This window comes from Sorex fumeus, unplaced genomic scaffold, assembly GCF_029834395.1.
Source record: "Sorex fumeus unplaced genomic scaffold, SorFum_2.1 ptg000128l, whole genome shotgun sequence".
NCBI lineage: Eukaryota > Metazoa > Chordata > Mammalia > Eulipotyphla > Soricidae > Sorex > Sorex fumeus.
The window spans coordinates 3,329,163-3,352,369 of NW_026606185.1; the positions used below are offsets into that span (position 1 = coordinate 3,329,163).

The following is a 23,207-nucleotide window of genomic DNA, read 5'->3' on the forward strand; positions in this document are numbered from 1 at the left end:
TTTAGTAAAATACTGTCACTTGCTCCTTAGAAAACTTTAGTAAAAATGTACCTGTGTGCTATCTTCTTTCTGTTAGGCATTTGAAGAGTTGGAATTAAGATTAGTTAATGGGGCTTTCTGATGTCCCTCTTGGTTTTAGTGAATGTTCAAAAATAACAAGTTTAATTTTTTAATTTTTTTAAATAATGAATTGTTTTCCTTCACTATATTTTAGGCTGTTATAATAGTGTTAAAGTTGACTGTATTGATGTACAAAATCACAACCACTCACCATGACCAGCGTACCCACAAACCTACACCAGCTTTCCTATTTCATGCCCATGTGATCTTCTTTCCCCTTCTCTTCTCCCCTCACTGTCCATCAATAAGCTTTGTTATCTGCGGCTAAAGATTTATCTTTGTTTGGTACCATTTGTTTCTTTGTCTCCTCTCTCTATATTTCAGATGAGTGCGATTATCCCTCACCACTCTCCTCCCTCTGCTGGTCCCTCTGAACATGATGCCCTCGAGTCTCACCTACACTGATCTCACTGCTTCTTGCGCTTTTTTCTCGTGCAGAGCATATTCCATCAGGTTCATAGATATCATCATTTCTCTACCTTTTTCATTCATTAATGGACAGTTGAGTCCTTTTCATATCTTAGATACTGTTCTAAGTGCTACAGTGAACATAGACACACATACCTCTTTTCAAAGTAATGTTTTTGTATTTGAGTGGTAGGGACCAGGAAATTGAATAATTAAGCCATATGATAATCCTATATCTTTTCTCTTGAGAAGTGTCTACACTGCCCTTGGTAGAAACAGAACCAGACAACAAGGAGCAAGTGAAGATTCCTTTCTCAGACATTCCCACCAGCACCAGTAGTGTCTGGTGGGAGGTGATAGCTTATCATTACTTTGATTTGCATTGCCCTTTAGTCAGTGATGACAAGCACTTTTTCCCATGCTATTTAATTAGGCATCTACATCTCCTTGGGGAAGTGGCTCTTCATCTTTCTTTCCCAGTTTTTGATGGCATTATTGTCTTGTTGTTGTTATTGAGCTTTGTGAGTGTTTCATATATCATGATTATGAACCCCATATCTTATATGTGGTGTGGAGATATTTTTACCATTCAGTAGGGGCTTTTTTATGTAGGAATACTGCTATTTATTCAGCCACTAATTAGCTGATTGAATTGGGCATGAACTCCACCTTACTTTTATTTTTCATTTTTTATAATTTTAATTATTGAATCACCATAGGGGCTGGAGCTATAGTACAGTGGGTAGGGCATTTGCCTTGCAAGCGACAAACATGGCCAACCCGAGTTTGATTCCTCTACCCCTCTCAGAGAGCCCAGCAAGCTACCAAGAGTATCTCACCCACACGGCAAAGCCTGGCAAGCTCCCCATGACGTATTTGATATGGCAAACACAGTAACAAGTCTCAAAATGATGCTACTGGGCCTGCTCGAGCAAATCAATGAACAATGGGAGGACAGTTACAGTGACAGTGAATCACTGTGAGAGCAGTTACAAAGCTTTCGGGTTTAAGTCTCGGCCATACAATGAAGCACCTGTGCCTTCACCAGTGCCCATTCTCCACCACCAAAAACCCCAGTATACCCCCACCTCAAACCCTCCCCCTACCTGTGGAGCAGATGATTTCCACATTACTCTCTCTCTCTCTACTTTGATGACATTCAATATTTTGACACCAGACCCACCATTATTATTTGGGATTTTACCCCAACACTCAGATCTGCTGAAAAGGCAACAGTAGACAATTTGTTTTCTATTGCTGGTTATGAATAACATATGATGTAGTGTGGCTGCAGTAGTGGCCACACGATTTTGAAATTCTGTGAGGGATTTTTAAATCTGGAGGGATTTCTGCCAAAACCTGCTGGGTCTGAGATTTGTTCCTGAATCTCTGGGATCATGGCCGTTAAGCAGCTTGATCAGGAGTCAGAAAGGCTGTTCATGGGCAGTGACTTGAGGTCTCATTGGGAGAGGAGGAAAGGACTGGTTCCACCCCCATCCCGTGAGGCCCCATATGTCTCGTTACTAAGGGCCCAGACCTGACCAGTGGCCTCTGGAGGATGGTGGCCACTGAGCTGCCTAGGGGTAGCAGATGGAGGGACAACACCCTTTCCTCCCTGGGATGGCCTGGTGACAGTAACCTACTGCGGGATCCGGATGCATTTCTGCCAAAAGCCACTGGGTTTCAAGATTTGTTTCTGAGTCTCTTGGATCATGGCTGTTAAGCAGCCAGAGAAGCCGTTTGTGTGCGGCAACGTGGGGTCTCGTTGGGGTGGGGAGGAAAGGACCGGCTCCACCCCCATCTCGTGAGGCCCCATGTGTCTCGTCAGTGAGGGCCCAAACCTGATTGTCCAATGGCCTCTGGAGGATGACGGCCATGAAGCCACCTAGGGGAAGCAGGCGACAGTAGGGTCTTTTGATTTTGTCCTTTGACCTGAGAGGATTTTTATCTCCCAGGTCCCGGTTCTGCTCTGTTGCTCTGAGAGTCTGTATTACAGTACCACACAGTTTTGATTGCTATAGCTTAATAGTAGAATTTACAGTTAGGAAAAGAAATTTTACTTCCCATATTATTTTCTCCAAGGATTGCTTTAGCTGAAAAAACCCACAAAATTTAATAAAGAGGATAGGGATAGAGAAAGGCTGACTGATATATGAAAAGTCTTGCATGCGATTTAATTCTGTAGATGTGCAATTCAACATAGTCAATGTGTGTATAACTGAACATGATCAATCATGCATGTGCAATAAATAGTCCATACTCGTACAACTCTGTACATAGAATATGCACCGTCCATGTGTGTGTAGTTCTACATAAACTGTGTGTGTGTAACACCACACAGTCCATGCACATGTGTGATTTCTACACCATCCATTTGTGTTACTATGTAATTCATGCATACAGCCCTACACAGTACCTTCCATAGAGGAATTCTTTAGGAATTGTGCAGTGAAGTAATTCACAAAAGTGGTACTGGATGAAAACAAAGAGAGAGAAATAAAGTAGGAGAGAGAGAAAGCAATCTATTGCCTATAAATGACAATACAGCTGTTGAGTCTAATCAGGTGAAAAGGCAAGAAAAGGTAGCCCTAGTAAAGAGGTGGGAAAAAAGTAGATCTTTTTAATGGACTCATAATTAGATCATAACTAGAGGCCTTATTCTGTTACAAAACCACAGGGACCACTAGAGAACTCAGTGAGGGTCCTGTGAATCAAAGAGCACTGTCGCTGGCAAAGAGGCCGTGTGTGCGGGGCCAGAGGGAGGGGGTAGGAAGGGCATGAGCCGTCCTCTGTTGGGGCAGCGTTTTCTCTGTTCACCCTCCCTCCCTCAATAAGAATCCCCATTTGGAACTTTCAGAATCTGCCAGCTTTGTTTTGTGGGGGTGGAGGAGGCAAGAAGTGAGTCCTGTTAGTTTATATCCTGATGCATGAGAAATCTTAGGAAAAGAAGCTTAAGTCCAGCAGCAGCTTTAAAATTCAGAAGTTTTTTAGATAGTACAATGAAAATGAGAATGTGAAATAAACTATTTTTGTTCAATAAAAGAAGGACATTAAAACATTCCAAAATGGCCTCCAAAGATTAATTTCTCAATAAGCATTATAAAAGCTTACTTTTGTATGACTGGTTATGCTCAAGAGAGACTTTAAAAAAAATTTCACTTGGTGAGGCAAGCTAACTAATCATCACACCTAAGGTCTGTGCTAAAGGAAACAAAGAAATTGCCAGAAAAAATTGGAATTCATCCATGTCTATCCCATGCAATTGCAGGAAAATGCAGATCCCTTCAAAGCTACCAAAAAATAATAATCAGAGAGCAAACCATTTATTCCCATTCAGTTAGCTTCTGTGAGCATGTTTGTGCTGTCCACTCTTGCTGGAGAGTTTTCCAGGATTAACTTTTGGAAATGGTCTGCTCTCCTGCCTGAAAGAGGAGAGCAGAAAAACCAACGAAAGGAGAGCATCCGGGGCAGAGGAACCCACAGCTCTGGCCTTCCTGGCCTCGCCACTCCCTGAGGCAGTAAAAGTACCACTGAAGGAAGGCAGAAGCCCAGGCCAGGAGCAGCCCAACCCGCCCAGTGCTTGTGCACTAGATGTCCGGCAGGCTGTGGAGTTTCAGTCGCTTGAATTTTATCTCTTATTACTGTGATACTGACTCAGGAGGTTGTGGTAGGGGGAAGCTTATGGCACCTCAGAAAATCAGTTGCTTTTTTTCAAAAGAGAGAGAAAACCCAGTGATAAAAATCTTCATTGTAGTGAATGGAGTAAGACTGGCACAAGAGTGGCCTGTGCCACATAGAAGAGGGGAAAGTGGAAGTTTTGTCTTCCCATGTGGGAGAAGTGAGGGCAGACAGGGAAGGGTAGGCCAGTCAGGGAAGTTGAAGCCAGCCAGTGAATGGGAGGCCAGGCAGGGAATAGGAGGCCAGGCAGGGAAGGGGAGGCCAGGCAGGGAAGTTGAGGCCAGCCAGGGAAGAGGAGGCCAACCAGGGAGGGAAGAGGTGCAGGGAAGGTGAGCACCGGGCACAGACAAGCAGCCCCAAAAGTTCTACAGCCCCGTCTCAGCCACTTAATTTCTGAAGTGAGTGAAGAAAAGTGAATTTGTCAACAGCAAGATCTATCTTCCTTTATTTGCCTTTTGCCATTCAACATCAAATATCACACGTTTCAAGGTTCAAGTGAGCATGTCACCCAGAGCAGTTTGCAGACCGTGCGTGGGTTGCCTCTCTGGTGCTCACACAGCCTTGCCTGTGGGTGTTGAGGCTGGAACTCCCAGTGGAGCAGGGGCTCTGTCTTCATGAGCCCGCATGAAGCAACAGCTCATCTTGTTCCTGCTTGGCTCCATTTTAGGGCATGAATTACTTGGAGGATCGGCGCTTGGTGCACCGTGATTTGGCAGCCAGGAATGTTCTGGTGAAGACCCCACAGCATGTCAAAATCACAGACTTTGGGCTGGCCAAACTCCTTGGTGCCGAAGAGAAGGAATACCATGCAGAAGGAGGCAAAGTAAGACATCTCTCTTGCCAGCAGGGACAATTGGGTGTGAGGACAATCTGAGATGTCCCTTTCTCTGGTAGTGGGAGCTAAGGGGAGTAAGGGGAGGGAATTTGCTGGGAGGCCCATGGCTGAATCATCTAGGAGGCTATAGAGATCCGCTACAGTCTGAGACCTCCACCAAGGTTTGACATTTCCCTTTAGAGGAGCTATTGGGAAATGCTACACCAGGGTGGCATGCGCCAGGGAAGTTATAGTCTTGCTAGTGTTCACGTGCCACATAGACTTCACTCTCTCCCATCACTGGCCTTGATGGAGCCATTTTCCTCCTCCAAGAGATGCTGTAGACTCTCTCCCACCAAAAAGGAAAGAACTCTGCCAACAGGCCTCAGGACACAGCTGAGCAGAGATGCCTTCCTGACTTTACTATGCAGATACTGGATATGCATGGTGAACAGCTGGCCCTGTCCCCTGTCTGCTGAGGAACCACGGATCTCTTCTCCAGTGTTATGACACTGGCTGGGCTTGTGGAACAGCCTCGTTGTTGTCTGACTGACCGGGCGCCTGTTCCTCCAGCTGGGAGCCACAGCCAGGCTGTGATGTAGATGGAGTAGGGTGGCCTTTTTCTTAGACTTTTGTCATTGGAACAGTGCAGTTTATTTTTTTTTAACAGAGGGAAGCTAATAGTTGTCTCTTTACTTATCTCCTATCATCCCAAGGTGCCTATCAAGTGGATGGCTTTGGAATCAATTTTACACCGAATTTACACCCACCAGAGTGATGTCTGGAGCTATGGTGAGTTGAAATTAGATGTAAATGGATTTTCACTGAGGCTCAGCTGGCTGGGCTTGTGATTTATGTTATTTGCTCTGCCATCTGAGAACTTTCTGGCAAGGTGGTGATCAATAATAGTGTAACTGTTGGTGTGTGTCCATCACACTAAGTAAATGTACCAAAAAAGTCCATACTAAACATCACCCTGGGCCAACCCTCAAGAGAAAGGGTAAGGGAAGGGAGGAAAAACTGAACTCAAAAAGTGCCACCACCTGCTAAATCAGGCCAAATTTTTGACACTTTCCTATGGACCTGGTTTCAGAAGAGAATTTTGGGAGAATTCTGGGAGTTTCAGTAGATTTTTGGGAGGAGTTCCCCTCAGAGGACACAGGACTTGTGAAGGCCTTATTCTGGTCCTGCTCTTTGCTTTAGCAGATGGAATCATTTGTTTCAGGGTAGACCTGGCAAACAGGTATATGTGAGAAAAATAAAACAAGGGAAAAGGTGGCTATTGCCTGATTTGGCAAGAGCCTCTCCTGAACGCCCATGCCTCCAGGCTCCACTGTGTCCTGCACAGACCAACTCAGCTTCTCCCCAAACACACCATCCACACTCCACTCTGAATCCTCTCTACAGGTGCCATGTATTTTCAGAAAGAACCAAGCTCTGAGCACTTCCAGAAATAGCCCTTAAACAAATAAACAAAAATCACTTAGGAGATTGTATATTTAATATCTGTTGCATAGATATTTGTTTCCTCATATTCCAGATGTACCATTTTATTTCATAGGGTAACCATCTGTCTCTTCTGCTAGAAAGAAAACTTTACAAAGACAGAGATATTTATGAATAAGTAATTCAATATTCTGCATAACCTTGTGAGCTGAACTGCCTATAATGCATGAACTAAAGAGGAAGATAAATCTATTCTGTTGCATGGTTATTTTCAAGATGTGCCTTCTGTTTCCACCCTGGGTCTTACACAAGGGGACCTTCATGTCATCACCCTGACCCCAGGCTTCTCTCCCTTCTACCTCTCAGCAGCATCTACCAGAGCTCCAAAATGGCCTCTCTTCAATTTTACATATTTTCATTTATACCCTGGAGAGAAGGAAAAACATATGTCTTTAAACTCTGTTCAAACTTTTCTTCTCTGCTTCAACTTTTTAATTTCCCAAGTATGCTCCAGGAGTCAGAAGCCCTGATGGTGGTTGAAGCCACAGACAGGTGGTCCTGCCACCCTGTGGACCATGTTCTCCCTCCAGGTGTGCTGCAGTCACTGGATGCACCCTGACAGCCCACACCTGTTGCAGAGATGGAATAACCATCAACTCAGTGAACCGAGACCTTTGAATAATGACAGCCAATAGCAGAAAGTCAGAGTCACCCTAACAGCCATGTGTTTCCCTTCCTCCACCCTCAGTGGAAACTGTCCCATTGAATGAATGTGAGCTGCTGTCATGGCCTAGAATTGTTGGACTGTGAACATGAAATTTTGCCTTAAAGACATTTTCATTACTCTACTCTTCAGTCCAATATATGAAAAAATGTAATCAGTTAAGCATCTGTAAATTCCACATTACAGTGGAAAAGAAGAGGATTCATCCCACCGTTCAGTCTCACACATCATCCACCACCTTCTCTCCTTTTCCCTCTGATCTGAAACCCAAGAGAAGGGAAGCTGTTGTACATGTTTAAACACATGTTCAAACCAAGGTAGATGATGATTGATTGACTTCATAGACCCTAGAAATAAGATTTTCTTCTTTCTCCAAGGCCATATGAACTAGTTAGTAGAAAGGGACAGAAAAGCATTTCCTTCCTTTTACAATCTTGCATTCTTTATAGTTAATACAAGTCACAATGTTCTGGAAATGTCCTCGAAATACCCAGACATATCTATGGTAATGTGCCTCAAGAATCGAGGTCTAAAGAAAGTCTTTGGACCGATGGCAGGTCAGTAGATAGCAAGGGTCCTATGTCTGCCCACACCCCGTGTTACTGGGAATCTGTCTCCTTTTCACCCTGATTGTCACTGGGGCACCATAAACATCCTGACTGACTAGGTGGGCACCAGAATCCTACAGCATTTTTCTTTCTAGAAAGAATTTTGTCTCTACAGGCTTTACTACACCTTTGACTTTTTCAGAAATCATGATTGAGTTTAAAACATAGGTTTTCAATATTTATCATAAGGAGAATTTTCTTTGTTGTTTCCAGGATTTGTTGCTGTTGTTATTTAAAGACTCATATCTATAGTCTTGTTTGTAGTCTCTATCTTTGGAATAAAGAAAGCTGCCCCAGGCGACACACATAAAGGCTGCTGAACACTGGCCACAGAACTAGTGATGTCCAGTTAAGGCATCTCCATTATTGCTGACTCATGAGTGACCTCTGCATCCTCTAGGAGTCACTGTTTGGGAGCTGATGACTTTTGGATCCAAGCCTTATGATGGTATCCCTGCGAGTGACATCTCCACCATCCTGGAGAAAGGAGAGCGCCTCCCGCAGCCCCCCATCTGCACCATTGACGTCTACATGATCATGGTCAAGTGTGAGTGACCCCTAGGCCATCCAACCTGCACAGCTGGGCCTCGGCACCCAGGATGTCTGGTGTCTGCAGATGTGCTGCTGCCTTCAGAAAAATGGTCCAGACGTCCAGTTTCCCCAAAGAAAAACATTCCTGTCATCCCTGAAGGAAATCTCTCAAGTCCAGACACACTCTAACACCCTCTTGCAGTTTCTTTAAAAAGAAGTTGCTTCACTCACTGAACACTGACTGACCTTTGCTCCTATAAAGAAAATAAGTAAAACAAAGCTGCCATAAGCCATTAAACCAAGTATTCTATTATTTGAGTCGGTCCATTAAAACAAAAAAACTGTCCCACATTTTGAAACCTGTTACCAGACAGACTGAATGTTTTTAAATGCCTAACATTGAGTAACCACAATCAGCAGATAAAAATCAACATTTATGTTCTTACTTAAACCTTTCAGAAATGAGGTCTTCTGCATAAGTAAACATTTTAATCCAAATAGAGTGTGTTACTTAAGTGATACTACCATACTGTTATTTCACAGCACCCTGCATTTGGTGGATGCTATAGGCAATGTTACTCATACAATGAGCATTTACCTATGAAAGGAACATGCTAAAGCTGAGTTCACAGAAATGTCAATGCCTTTCTGAACTTTGGAGCACAGAGGTCATCTATTTTAATTCACTAGCTCTGGGCTGAGGAATTGGGAATCTAGAGGTTACATGATTTGTCTAAGGTCACATAGCAGTCTGACCAAAAATAGCTTGACATCCTAATGATAGAAAATAAACATTAACCCTCAAGAGGTCCAAGGATTTCCAGTTGGTAGCTCTTCCTCTGATCTGTTTAATGTAGACCGAACCCTTACGTAATCAGTGGCCTCTTGCAGCCTTCTCCTGTGGAAGTCCCCAAAAACACCCACCACCCATGTGGCAGGATGACTGTGCATTTGATCAGTGAAAACACCCGCATGATTGGGTGGAATCTCCACATTTTAGATTGCTCTAAATTTAATCTGGTTTCCAGCTCTCAGAACTTCTGAATGAGCACCAATAAGGATATTTTCCAAGTGAGGACCTAGAATATGACCATGTTCTACCATGTCTAGACACCTAGAACACAGATATGGTAATGTCTCATGATTAGAGAGTTGACATTATAGGTTCCTGCAGTCATACTGCTGCACCGTCACAGAGGCAGTAGTGCCAGAATGCCAAAGAGTAGGGGATGTTAGTATCTCTCCAGTCTGATATATCACATTATTATGGTTTTCTTTGATTTTATTTTCTATTCAGGCACTATGATTTACAAAGTTGTGCATAGCCTTTAAATAGCTAGCAAGCAATTTTCCCAAGAATAAAAAGCCTAACACAAAGATCTGGTAGATTTTGTTTTGTTTGGGTTTGGTTTTTTATCATTATCTGGTTTCAGGGGATCTCCCCACAAAGACCCTCTTTATCATATTTCTTGAGTTTTAATGGTCCTGTTTTCCTGATTGCTCTCCAGGCTGGATGATAGATGCAGACAGTCGCCCAAAGTTCCGTGAACTGATCATTGAATTCACCAAAATGGCTCGAGACCCCCAGCGCTACCTTGTCATCCAGGTATTGCTAAACTTTCATGGGAAAAGTTGCTCTCACAAGTCCCAGAGTTGTGGCCACTGCTCCCTAGGTCATCTGACTAAATCCCCCAGTGTCTGCAGGCAAGGTCAGTTCATGCCCAAGCATGAGTGAAGCCGATGTGTTCACCTGCTCCACTGACAGGTGTAGTTCCTGTCCAGACTGCACCCGCGCACACCAGCCCGAGGTGCTCTCCAAATGTTGGTTAGCTAACGCCTTAAGTCAGTAAGATGAAGAAGCGGACTTTGGTGTCTGTCTGGCAATGCTCAGCTTTAGATCCCTGACACCACACATTAGATGAGCAAAACCAAACACACAGGGTAGTATTAAAGATTCACTGAAAAGCAAAATATATGGAATCCCACCCAAAGGTGTTGCTCTGTAGTTCCAACATATGTGAAGGGGTATGGAGAGATGAGATGCAGCAACAAGGCTTCTTTGCTCAGGGGCTAATCACTCAGAGTGTTTCGGTGGCTGAGAAGTTGCTCCCCACACACTCCACCCAATACCTCAGACTCTAGTCCCAGATTTAGGCTACCACCCATGTTTCTGACATTGCCCTTTAAAAAAAAAAAAATTATTAAGGAACTGGGATTTACAAAGTTACTGATAGTTGAGTTGACTGGCATTATGTTTCCACATCCTGCTTCAGGGATGGGTTCATATATGAGAGTGCCTCATGGGTGCAGAAACCCGCATTACTCACAGAGTGAATAATTTCTGCTGCGGGAGAGGGTTCCCAAGTGGTGCTCAGAGATCTGGGGTCACTGTCAGCCCCTGATGCCAGTGGCTCAAAGAAAGGGCAGGAGGGTGCATTGTTGCTTAGACTATGCAGTGTTAGGGACCACCAGGGGCCTTTCAGGGATGCCTGGCGCCTCCTGGACCACATTTTGCAGTGCTCGGGGCCTCCTGCCTGCATCCTATGATGCTCAGGAGACAGTCTGGTACCAGAGGTCAGTCGTGGGATCACCACGTACACATCCTGCACCTCAACCTATCATGATCTCTCTGGGCCCTATGATTTATTTTTTAAATAAAAGGATACAAGGCAGGAAATTCCAGGTGAATGGGTGTGTAAGGCAATATACAGGGAGGGACTGCAGAGCTTCCCTGGCCTCTGGGGGCACCATCCTTCCAGAAGCTTCTCCCAGTCACTAACTCAAGAACTTCTGGAAGCTCATCCTTTCAGAAGGCTAATAGGGTTCATTGCATAGGTTGGATTGCAGCCTTGGTTAGTCTCAGGTTCACTGCATAGGTTGGATTGCAACCTTGGTAAATCTCAGGTTCACTGCATAGGTAGGATTGCATCCTTGGTTAATCTCAGGTTCACTGCATAGGTAAGATTGCATCCTTGGTTAATCCCAGGTTCACTGCATAGGTCGGATTGCAGCCTTGGTTAGTCTCAGGTTCACTGCATAAATCAGATTGAAGCCTTGGTTAATCTCAGGTTGCTCACCCCTGCCTGAGGGTGTCGGGGCACCACTAAAATTTCCAACTCACTAACCATGGGATTGGTGCTGCTGGGGAGTGACCTCATTGGCTGGTTCTTTCAGGGAAATTACATCACTAGTCACAAAAGACTCCAGGATCTTTCTCAGCTCACTGGAAAATCCAAGTTTTGGCACCAGGAACAGGATCAAAGGACAAATATTTGTTTCTTATAAATCATAAAATCCCAACACCTAGCTGCACAGCACACTTGGTCAAAGGTGTTGGTGCAACTGTTCTGCTGCCCCACAAGCTGTGAACATCTCATGCCAGAGACTTTCAGATGCCAAGGAATTTTACTGCTTTAATTTGAGGTGGTAGCTACAAGAAAACAACGTCAGAGAACCAATGAGATGTTACTGTAATAAACTGACCAACATGCGGACACCCGCTGACAATGCATACCAGGAAGAAGGCTTCGAGGGCCATTTTCCCCTTTCTTTCTATCATTTAGAAGGCTTGGCTTAATGTTAACCTTAGTGTCAACTTCCACAGCTTTGATATGTAAAGTTACTGAACCTTCCCTGGACCTTCATAATGTCTCAAAAAATCTCTACCCCAGGGGGATGAGAGAATGCACTTGCCGAGCCCTACGGACTCCAACTTCTACCGAGCCCTGATGGAGGAGGAGGACATGGAGGATGTCGTAGATGCTGATGAGTACCTGGTTCCCCAGCAGGGCTTCTTCCACAGCCCATCCACCTCCCGCACGCCCCTCCTGAGCTCCCTGGTATGGAATCTTTATACACCCTCAAGCTGTATCTGCAAGTTTGAGCTGATTGAGTTATGAAGGAAATGCTCCTCCTGCAGCTGGGCTCTCTGATGAGAGACCAGTGGGTTTTTATCCAAGTGGTAAAGCTATGTCTGAGTTAGTTGTATAATGATTCCATTTTTAAATTGATACATGTATTATTTTATCACTTTGCAATAACTTGATTGTAATCATTTTAGGACCACTAAGGAGCACAATTAAATCAAAAGTAAAAACCTGATTTTTTTTCAAAAGGTAGTAAGCCAAGACAAAATTAAGCACCTTTAAGTAGATCCACTACACAACCTCCCCTCCTCAGCAAGGAGCATGAGAATTGTGCAAGTGTACAACTTTCCCTTTTTTTCCTTTTCTTTTCAGAGTGCCACCAGCAACAATTCCACCGTGACTTGCATTAACAGAAATGGGGTATGTACACACACTCAATAAACAGGAATCCCTTGTAGTTCTGAGCTAGTGTACATTGACCCAGGTGATCTTCATTATCTTCCTGTGTGGTTTCTTCCCCTTGTGGGTCCCTCACCCTGCCCTGAGGCCAGTCACTAGCTATCACCTATCACTGTTGTGATAAGAGTGTTCTTACCTGCAGCACCCTAAGAAGCTGGTAAAAATACAGATTCTCGGAGCCTGCTCTGGCCTCCAGCTCTGTCAGGGGCTGCATTCAATGGGTGCAGATGTGCATTATAAGGAGTTCTAGCCCACACATACTGACCAGAACAGATGACCCAAGCCACACTGGCTGCTTAAATTTTCCTAACAAAAAATACAGTGAATTTAAAATTCAGCTTCTAAATACATTTAAAGTAATAGGAGCCCTGTGTGTTTATGGCTGCTCTCTGAAGGACCAGAGATTATTGCTGTTTGTCTCTCTAGAAAGCCCCACCAGAGAGCAGGGAACAGTTTCCTGCCCTTGGCGTGGGCGAGTAGTGTGTGTGTGTGTGTGTGTGTGTGTGTGTGTGTGTGTTGGGTGGGCGGGGTGTGGGGGGTGGTGCACAGCATCTCTTGGGCCCTTTCTCAACCCTGCCGAGTCTGAATCTGCATGGAACAGTCTCCCACCATTTTACACTGAAACCTTTAACTTTGCTCCCTTCCCCAGCAGAGCTGCCCCCTCAAGGAGGATGGCTTTCTGCAGCGCTACAGCTCTGACCCGACTGGCACCGTGCCTGAGGAGAATCTGAATGATGCCTTCCTGCCTGCCCCTGGTGAGTGACTTAGCCCCGACTGGCCTGATCCAGGGCCTGCCCTGAGACTGAGAGGGGTAGTGTGCAGCTAAGGTTGAGGAAGAAGTGGGCAGAGATGCCCAGCAGTGGGCAGCACATGCTCTGTCACAGCAAGCTGCTTACTCACTGGAGATTTGTATCTTAGGCCGAGTCTAAAGTTTTGTTGGTGTTTGAAACAAATAGTAGAGATGGGTGTGGTTGTGTGTTTGGGTGTGAGAAAGTAGACGTGTGTGAGTGTTTAAAGGCATCTGCGTGTGAGTATATGGCAGCTGGGTGTGATCATTGTCAAGCGTCCTCTTGAGTGTTGAAAAGCAGACTTGTCAGTTTGAGTCTTCATCCCTGTTGTGCTGCAGCTCCATTCTTGACATGTGAAACTTATTTTCTATTCTATACTTTATACAGGCAGTCCTGATCTGTATATACTCACACTCATGGCAGAATGCTCACTAAGAACTGTTTTATTGGTAGAAATATAGCTGGGGAGACCTCAGCTCTCTCAGGCTGATGCTTGGCTGGTTTAACTATTGATTTTTTTTAAATTTTCAGAATATGTCAACCAGTGTGTTCCCAAGAGGCCTGCAGGCTCTGTCCAGAACCCAGTCTATCATAACCAGCCTCTCCATGCAGCTCCTGGCAGAGACCCACACTACCAGAACCCCAGCAGCAATGCAGTGGACAACCCCGAGTATCTCAACACCATCTACCCTGCCCACACCAGCAGCACGGACGCTCCTGCCCGCTGGGCCCAGACAGGCAGCCACCAGATCAGCCTGGACAACCCCGACTACCAGCAGGACTTCTTTCCAAAGGAAACCAAGTCCAATGGCATCTTTAAGGGGCCTTCAGCTGAAAACGCAGAGTACCTGAGAGTAGCACCACCCAGCAGCGAGTTTACTGGGGCATGACCCTGGAGAGAAACACCAGCCATGAAAGTCCAGATACTTTATCCCCCATGAACCCAGCCAGGACAGCAGATCCAGTCCCAAGACCATGCCTGCACTAACTCTCGGGCCGTGGGCTGGATGTGCCATGTTTGCTTTCATCAGCCAATCTTTCAACCAGGAAGCACCCTACTTGAATGCACCATGGGGAACTGCAGGTGCATTTCCTGCAATTTTTCTTTGTCTTCAAACTGTGAGGTGCCCACAAAAAAAAAAGGCATCCAGGAAAAATGTTGTCCACTGGGCAAAGTTTGCCATTCAATGAGGTATATTGGCGTCAGCGGGGAGGGTACAGCTATGAATAAGGATTTTTATTGCTTGGTGACCTTTGGGAGTTTTGTCATTATTGCTTTAGTTTGTAATGAGCTTTTCTAAGGAAGAAACCCAATTATAGATAGCACTTGCTGCATGAGTTGTTCTAGACTCAACCGTGACCTAGAAGCAAGGACCAGAATCTTCACAAATTCCTGACTCTAACTGGTTTTGCACCAAGGCCTTTCCCTTGTAAAACAGTGAAATAGACATGAAACCCTCTGCATATCAAGATGCCCCCTTAGTCTCATAGAGAATTGTGACAATTGTGATGAGTGCAAAAGGAGAAGCCATTCTGACCATTCCTGGGAGGAAAAAAAAATCCCTAAGGGCCTAGCATTCTTCCTCGGATGTACTTTTTCTATAAAAGTTGTCATGGTACTTGCCTTCTGCCAGCTGACTAGTGTTTTCTCATTGTATGATTAGACTTGTTTATCTTCCATTTCTTCATTTTGAAACTCAGTATACTTTCTCTATTAGCAAAAACTGACGGTACATCAACTAATAGGCCAAGGCAGCTCGAATTTCAGACCAACACGTTCAAGATGGACTGGGACAGTTCCAGGTTCACAGGAGACGATATCACCAGAGAGAGTCTAAGATGAACTATGTAAAGTCCTTTGGTGTAAAGGGAGCATGCATCAGAAGAATAAGAAATGAAGGTGTTCATCAAACCCAGTTAGCCTCCTTTTCAAAAAAAATTTTTTTTTTAGTTTAGGCTATCACGGAAGATAATTTGCTACCTTTTCACTTTTAAGTGGTTTACTCTTTGTTCTGTTCCAGTAAACTGCCTCTCAGAGTCCTCCCCACCCTTTGCATGGAGAAGCATCCAGGCTTTGGGTCAAATCTGCAAGAACTTACAGTGCCCCACACCCTGTGTGCACTTTACAGATGGAGGCAAAGATCACATAGTATGAAATGCAAGTGGTACATAAGAAATTGGAGTTTGAAGTGAATGAGAATGCCTTCACAATATAAATGGGTGCTTTAGAAGAAGAAAAAAATCTGTTTAAAATAATTTCCCTCTACTGGAGATCCAACTAGTGGGTACACTATCTTTTTTTCTGATCCTGGTGACCTTGCAGCCTCATCTGCGAGTGATGGTCATTTGCCCATGGCGTTCTATACACACATCAATGTCTATACACACAAACACCGATCCAGTTTATCAAAAAATAAGGTGTTTCACAAGGTATTTATGGGCTAAGAGTGTGTTCTGTTATGCACAAAAACATTTTTTTGACTTCTAAATGACTGAATCTCAGATGGATTGGAGCCCACTGTTTTGTTACCAGAATACTTTATTCTATCTCAATGAGAAAAATATACTAATTCCATTCTGTTCTCAAATACTCTAGCACACCTATATAAGCCTGGTACTGAGGATATAGAAATGTATAAAGCTTCATCCCCCAACTCTCAGAAATTCATAATTTTGTAAAAGGACAGACTCAAATGCCAACCCTAGAACTGCATGACAGATGCCAGACAAGCATGCTCAGTGAGCACCTCCAGCTTGGAGGAGGCAGCATGGATTCTCCGCCAGCAGAGAAAGGCACACTCGCTGGGAGGACAGCAGAGTTCGGATGAGGGTCTAGACTCAGGACATGGAAGTGTGCTCCATCTCTTCCTGAGGAACACTGATCAAGGGTTCCAGAAAGAGCGGCAGCACTCCCAGCTTCTGTGCATCTGTCTCTGTTGGAATTTCAATAATTAGCGAGATGAAGCAGCCTCTCTCAGAACCTGTAGTGTATACTATTGGTGGGAAACCGCTCTCCTTACTCACCTCAGAGCTCAAGTCTTATAGTTGGAGCTCACTGGGGTAAAATGAGCCATTCGGAGCCTCTTCCCTCTTTCCTTTGTGAGAAACAGCCCCAAGGTAGAGCTCCTGAGGGTCAGACAGTGGCCATTAAAGCCTAGTTTTCTGGTCATTTGAGACATCTTACTAAAATGGCATAAAATCCATGACAGCTATTCAAGGTTTTTCTTTGTATTTTAGTTTTCCTGGATAAAATATAATTGCTTAATCCTATTAATGTTAAGATTGGGTTTCCCATAATGTCCTCACTCCAGTGTTCTGGGAGGTCTTGGTGTCTCATGAGGGGTTGGTGCTTCCAGTTCACTGTCCCCTGTGGGCAGGGCAGGAGGGCCCCTCAGGACTCCAGGCTGTCCACAGCACAGCCCCCCGTGGCCACATTCCCATGCAGATACTGACCCTTCAGTTCTTCCTTATAGCAGAGGCCACTGAGACCCAGCCTGTGGCTCCTCCCCATCAGGAGACCTTTCCTAGGGCCAGCCTCAGAGTCTAGGGGACAAGTGGGAGTCTGGAGCTGCCACTGACAGCAGGCACAGTCCCAGTGCGCATCACCTCCAAGTTCCGAGGAGCCTTTTGTGCGTCTGGAGATCCTCCTGTCATCTTGGGAAGTAATGAGAAACAACTCTTCCCGTCTCTGTACCTGAGCCTCGCTGCCTCTGACCTTATAGTGAGAAGCTCTGTGGGAGCTGCCCATTGCATCGCAGATAATCCACAGTGCTTAGGAATCTGTTTACATTTCCTATTTCTGCACTAAAGCTCTCATCGACTCTTGACAAAAATCAACTTTGAACTGCATGACTACAGCAAGGTCCTGTTCACATATGCTGTTGCCCTTATCAGCTTCTGGATCTCTATCAAAAAGTTTTCTGATTTAACTCATCTCCAAGGTAGTCTGGTTCTGGGAACTTTCAATGCTCCCTCGGAATTATTCTGGAAAAAAGGCCCAGTAGTGGGAGAAAGCCCTCAGTCGATGGCTTTCCTCTTGACTCATGCAATGTAGGTTTCAACCCCTTTTCTCACGTGACTATACAGAGACAGACAAGGCCAATAGGTATGAATGGTAACCAAGAGTCCACTCCCCCTGCCGCTACAATGCCCTGATCAGTTTTGAAGAAGGAAGTTAGGAGTCTCAGACCAAATAAATAAGAATCTTGGGGGACTCCATGTGACCCTCATGAACAGGTAGAGTTGAGTCCTCATCTCTTCAGTCATCGGTAGGCATATGAATATGTGTCTGCACTGTGCCTCAGTTGGGGCCAGAATAAAAGAGGCAGGGTAGAATGAAGATTCTTATGTAATCCCCAATGTCCTAAACCTTGGTCCATACACCAATCAAGTGCTAATAACATGCATTTTCTACAGATTTAGAAAATTTGTCTCCTCCCAGGAAATAAGCTTTTGACTCGTACCTGATAGCTATTGAAATTGCCCTTATGTCTGTGTTGCGTTTCTTTCCCTTGATAAGCACACATTTTTATTACAACTTAATGATCTGTTTATATTTCCTTGTCTGGGGCTATAAAACCTCTCCAAATAGATTCCTGTTTGGTGCCTCAATTACCAGTGCACTGGTGTATTGGGGTGTTATATTTTTTTACTATTGAAATGACACATTCAGACAACAGGATCTCTAGATGTCAGTCTATTTTTGTAATTTTTTTTTTTGAGGAGGAGTATCCTCTTGATGTAGCACTGAATTTTTTAGGGTATATTTTTAGAAAAACTCATTTTTCTACTAAACAGTTTACTTTAGAGAGACTACAACAGAATAAAAATTTGAAATGAGAATTTCCTTGAACTGAGAGAAAGGTCTCTGTCTTTTAAGACATAACCTCATCACTGAGCTAAGCTAGATTATCCTGGTGAGGAGAATGGTACATTTATATTTATAAAATAAGAAAAGGCGGAATGCACATATAATTTAGTCCTGGTCTGTGGCAGTTTCCATTGAGTCTGTCCAGAGTGACAGTCATGGAGAACTCCTTTCCAGAATTACTGATAGATGAGCCCAATTGCATGCTGACCTCCACTTATCTGTAAATGTAAAAAGGCAATAACATAGCACTTTGTTTAAACTTGCTAATCTGACTCTGAAATGAATTGTTTTATTTTTACATTTACAACTGATAGACATTTACCAACCAATAGCGCAGAAGTCTCTGCAAACCCCTAACGTTCAGCATGTTTTGGTGACTAATTTGGATCATATGTTGATGAAGTCCACCTGTCTCACCAAGCTTTTCCTTCACCGTCAAGAAGTCCGCTCCCACCCCACCCACACAGTGACCTTAGCTGTGGAATTTGGGAAAATCCAGAGGCCCCCCTGTACCCAGGTCCATGATCTACAAGCCATAAGGGGTGAAACCCAGGCATTTTTATCTTTTAAAGCTCAAGTCATTCTGAGACTCAGCCAAGGCCAAGAACCACCAGCCTAGAGATTAAGCATTGGAGCTTGAACTTACAGGAAATTTTGCCAATGCAGAGATTTCAGGGGGTGATCCCATGTCTAAGAACATTAAGCCAAATGGCCTTAACATCTGCCACTTAGAAACCTAGAGGGCCAGCAGCTCCCACACAGATACCCAAGCACTAGAGAGGAAAAGATTGAGCTGACAGCTGGAAGGGAAATAGAGAACAGATATTCATCTCCCATTTCCTCTATTAAAGGTTGACTGGTGGTAAAATAAAGATAATGAGGCATTCTTGCTTTTGTGCAGCGAACTCACCACCCTCTCTTTAGCAACCAAGTGACCTTTATTTCCCGGATGAAAGAGACCTTGACCTCTCAGATACTTTACCATAGAGGATATCAAAAGACTTGGAAAAGTACAACAAAGGATTCTTGCTTTAAGACACATTTTGCATTTTTTTCCATACATCATATCCGGGAATTAAAACTGCACTGGTTAATAATGCTTTCTCTCTGTGTTTATCTGCACGATCACTGTGAGTGGTGGGAGGTTGTGTGACTCTTGGCAGAATCACCTGCGTGGGTCCCCACCTGTCACAGGCACAGGAGACAGGAAGGCATTGTTAAACATATTGTCTTCTTGAAAAAGAGAGGGTGAGAGAAGCCCCTTAACTCACCTTGGCTCCAGAAACATCTTGCTGTAGAATATCTTGGAAATTAAGAGATCCCATGGATCTGACTTCAGCAGAAGAGGGCTGAGACAAAGCAATGAACTTCAACTGAAATGAGCGAAGGCATCTACAGACGGTACCTTTTAACAGTGTAAAGTTTTGCTATGAAATTGCTATTTGTACAATTGAAAAGCAAGATTCTCTTTTCTATGGTTTATACTGTTGATCAGAATATGATTGTACGTTGAGCATTAAAATTTTAGATGTATATCATTCATTGTTCTTGTCTCATTGGTACCTTATAGCGAAATATCACCTTCATCAATTGGTGTTTTATTAATGAGTATCAAACAATAATTGTCCTTACTAATTCTTTAAAATTAAGTTAATTAGGTTAAATGGTTCAAAATTTCAAAGTGCAGTCCCAGGCACTGGGAGTCCCAGATGCCCCTCTTCCCCACTGCCAGTCCTCACCCAGGGGCCTGATAATGGTTTGGCGTCAGCCTGAGTGGACTGAAATGCGGCTTTGTATGTTGTGGTCCTGGCTGACCTTCTGGACCCTGGGTCCCTCCGTGCCTGTTCCTATCCGCTCTGCAAGTCTCCTTCTCTCATGGAGCTGGGAGGGTTCCCTCCTGAGAGATGTGTCTCAGGTTAGCCTGGCTCTATTTCCTCAGATCACCCAAACCCCAAGTGTTTGGGTATGTCCTAGTGTTCAGCTTCCCCCCTGCTCCACACTGCCCCCCACTTCTGGGAAAACTGTATCAGCCAGGACTTTATGCATTTCACTGCAACAAGTCCTGACTCACCCACCTGGAAAGTTTTCCCCATTGTGAGAGGAAATTTGTGTGTTGAGATTAAAGCAGCAATGCCAAGGAAACTGAGGTTCCAGCTTATGTGCCTGAACAGAAAGATGGGTAAGAAGAATCTTCAGATTTGCACTAGATACAGAATCAAGTGTACATGAATATTTATGAATTCACATGTGGTCACATGATTCTCATTCATTCATAGTGACAAAATCTCATGAAGAAAAAGATTAACCCCCAGGTCCACCTACATTTTTATAGTATTGAAAAAAAATAACTAGTTACATTTGTAGGGCTGGAGCGATAGCACAGTGGGTAGGGTGTTTGCCTTGTGCGCAGCCTGCCTGGCCCAGCCAGGTTCGATTCCTCTGCCGCTCTCAGAGAGTCTGGCAAACTCCCAGCTCCATGAGAGGAGACGTGCAGAGTATCTCGCCCACACAGCAAAGCCTGGCAAGCTCCCCGTGACGTATTCAATATGCCAAACACAGTAACAAGTCTCGAAATGGAGACGTTACTGGGCCCGCTCGAGCAAATCGATGAACAACAGGAGGATGGTGGTGTGGTGTTTGGTACATTTGTAAAATTACATGGGGAGTAAAATGTGGTAGTTATCTCACAGTGAGATATTAATACAAAATGTGAATTCAGTCAATGCATGAAAACTGAAGTACACCCACTAAAACTTTGACAGCATATAAACATAGAACACATGGAAAGTTACAAATGACTACAAAAAATTAGGAAGCCACTTGTTGGACTGAAGAGATGGCTCAGTAGACCGCTGTATGCATGGTTCACTTCCCACCCTGGCATCACACAGCCCCTCATGTCATCACTGGGCATGGCCTCCGAACACCACCCCCTACTCCCCTCACAACCCTTAGCATCTTGAAATCTGCATTCAACGCAGGCATTGACTGAGTGCCCCAGACATTTCTTTCTTTTTTTTTTTACTTTTTTTTCCCTTTATTTTATTTTATTTTACAGTTGTAAATTTACAATTTTTTTGTGCTTTGGTTTCAATTATACAATGATCAGATACCCATCCCTCCACCAGTGCCCATTTTCCACCACCATGGATAATATCCCTCCCACCCCCATCCCCCCATCCCCCCTGTCTCTGTGGCAGGGCAATCCCCTGTGTTCTCTCTCTCCTTTTGGGTGTTGTGGTCTGCAAAAGAGGCATTGAGTGGCAAACATGTTCAGTCCATAGTCTACTTTCGACATGCATCTCCCCTCCTGGGAGGATCCTCCAAACATCCTTTATTTGGTGCTCCCTTCTCTATCTGAACTGCCCTTTCCTCTAGGATACCCGGCTGGCCTCTAAGTTATGGAGTAATCCTCCTGGTGCTGATCTCAGCTATTCTTGGGTATTAATCTCATACTTTGTGCCCCAGACATTTCTTAAGAGACTCCCTCAAAAGAGAAATGTTGTGTTTAACCTCAATCACAAAAAGTTAAATAAAATTATTAGCCTTTCTTCACACTATTGAAATATAAATTGTTATTAATGGTTTTGGAGACCCATCAAAATTACAAATATAAAATTTATATATAAATAAATAAAACCATTTATTTTATACAAATATAAAACCATCCTTTAATAAGGTGGTTTTAATTGTAGAAAAAACTCTATAGAAACATCATTCTGGATTGAAGATATCTTGTCTCAAACCTGTTCAAACCCTAAATTCCAGCAGGACAATCACTGGCCACAGTGCCTGTAGAGGGAATGGGTGGACAGGATCCTAGTGTGACTCCTTACATTCGAAATAGCACCCTCACACCAAATAATAATAATAATAATTAGTTAATTTAAAGGGGGCCAGAGGGTCTTGCTCTCCATCAGTCAGAGCACAGTGAGGAAGCTCCCATGGCCAGATAGGAAAGAGGCCTCTTGCCTTAGCCTCCCTGTGCCACACCCTACGCAGACTCCAACCTCCAGACCTTAAAAAGCAGCTGTCCTTTGTATCACCCAGTTTATGGCATTTTGTTTGGGCAGCCAAAGATGCTATGACAGATAATCAAGCTTGCAAGGATGTTTGGCTGAACGTGTTCCCTAAAGCATTGTTTGCAACAGAGAGAAAATTTGAAAAAGGGTACATCTATCAAAAGGGTAATTATTAAGTCATGGAGTACAGTTATAATCATACCAAGTTGTTAGAAAGGACCAGATAAATCTATGAGCAATCACATGGAGCTACCGTCCCTTAATAGAGCTGTAAATAAAGTGTGTTGCCGAGTACTAGTTTTTACTTTTAAAGGAAACTTCAATATTCCTACTTCCGCTTGTGGGTGTGCTAAGCATGTGTGTGAATGGGTAGTGCCTATCTGTGTGTATTTGTGAGTTTGTGTGTCTGTGTATTCATAACTCCCTCTGAAAATTTTTCTTTTGCTCTGTTTGAGGATCACACCAAAAGCTCAACTCAGTGCTCAGGGATCATTCCTGGATGGACTCAGTACCCAAGGTTCCAGGAATCAAACCTGGACAGTCAAGCATCCAACCCATTATATTTTTCCTTCGAACCCTGGAAGTAGCTATTGATAGTAGATTTGCTCCCTATGGAGAGGATCCAGTAAAATGTGGAATAATAAATTGGCCAGGAGGGAACTTTGCCTGTTAGTTCCATACACCTATGTTGTTTGTATTTTAATGAATCTATGTTGCTTTACTAATTTTGTTGGGTGTAAATAATTTTTATAGCTTTTCTTCCCTTTACTTACAACAAAATATTTAGCATATTTTCCTTCCTCCTGATCACTCTGCCCGGAACAAAACTGGGAAAGCCATCCTCAAAGAAGGAAGTCCTCCCTCACAGATCCA

The 23,207-nt window shown here is 44.0% G+C and overlaps 1 protein-coding gene across 2 annotated transcripts in view; it reads left to right on the top strand.

Moving 5' to 3' along the window:
* EGFR (epidermal growth factor receptor) overlaps window positions 1–19,850 on the top strand; it is a 213,103-nt gene extending 193,253 nt beyond the window's left edge. Inside the window, exons 21-28 of one of the 2 annotated variants that reach the window (XM_056137930.1) lie at window positions 4,874–5,029; window positions 5,737–5,812; window positions 8,199–8,345; window positions 9,838–9,935; window positions 12,001–12,168; window positions 12,568–12,615; window positions 13,304–13,409; window positions 13,974–19,850. In XM_056137930.1, the coding sequence (XP_055993905.1) occupies window positions 4,874–5,029; window positions 5,737–5,812; window positions 8,199–8,345; window positions 9,838–9,935; window positions 12,001–12,168; window positions 12,568–12,615; window positions 13,304–13,409; window positions 13,974–14,332 (1,158 nt within the window). In that variant the 3' untranslated portion in view covers window positions 14,333–19,850. The remainder of the gene's footprint in view (window positions 1–4,873; window positions 5,030–5,736; window positions 5,813–8,198; window positions 8,346–9,837; window positions 9,936–12,000; window positions 12,169–12,567; window positions 12,616–13,303; window positions 13,410–13,973) is intronic. The other variant, XM_056137932.1, reaches the window with a different exon arrangement.
* Window positions 19,851–23,207: the final 3,357 nt, after the last annotated feature.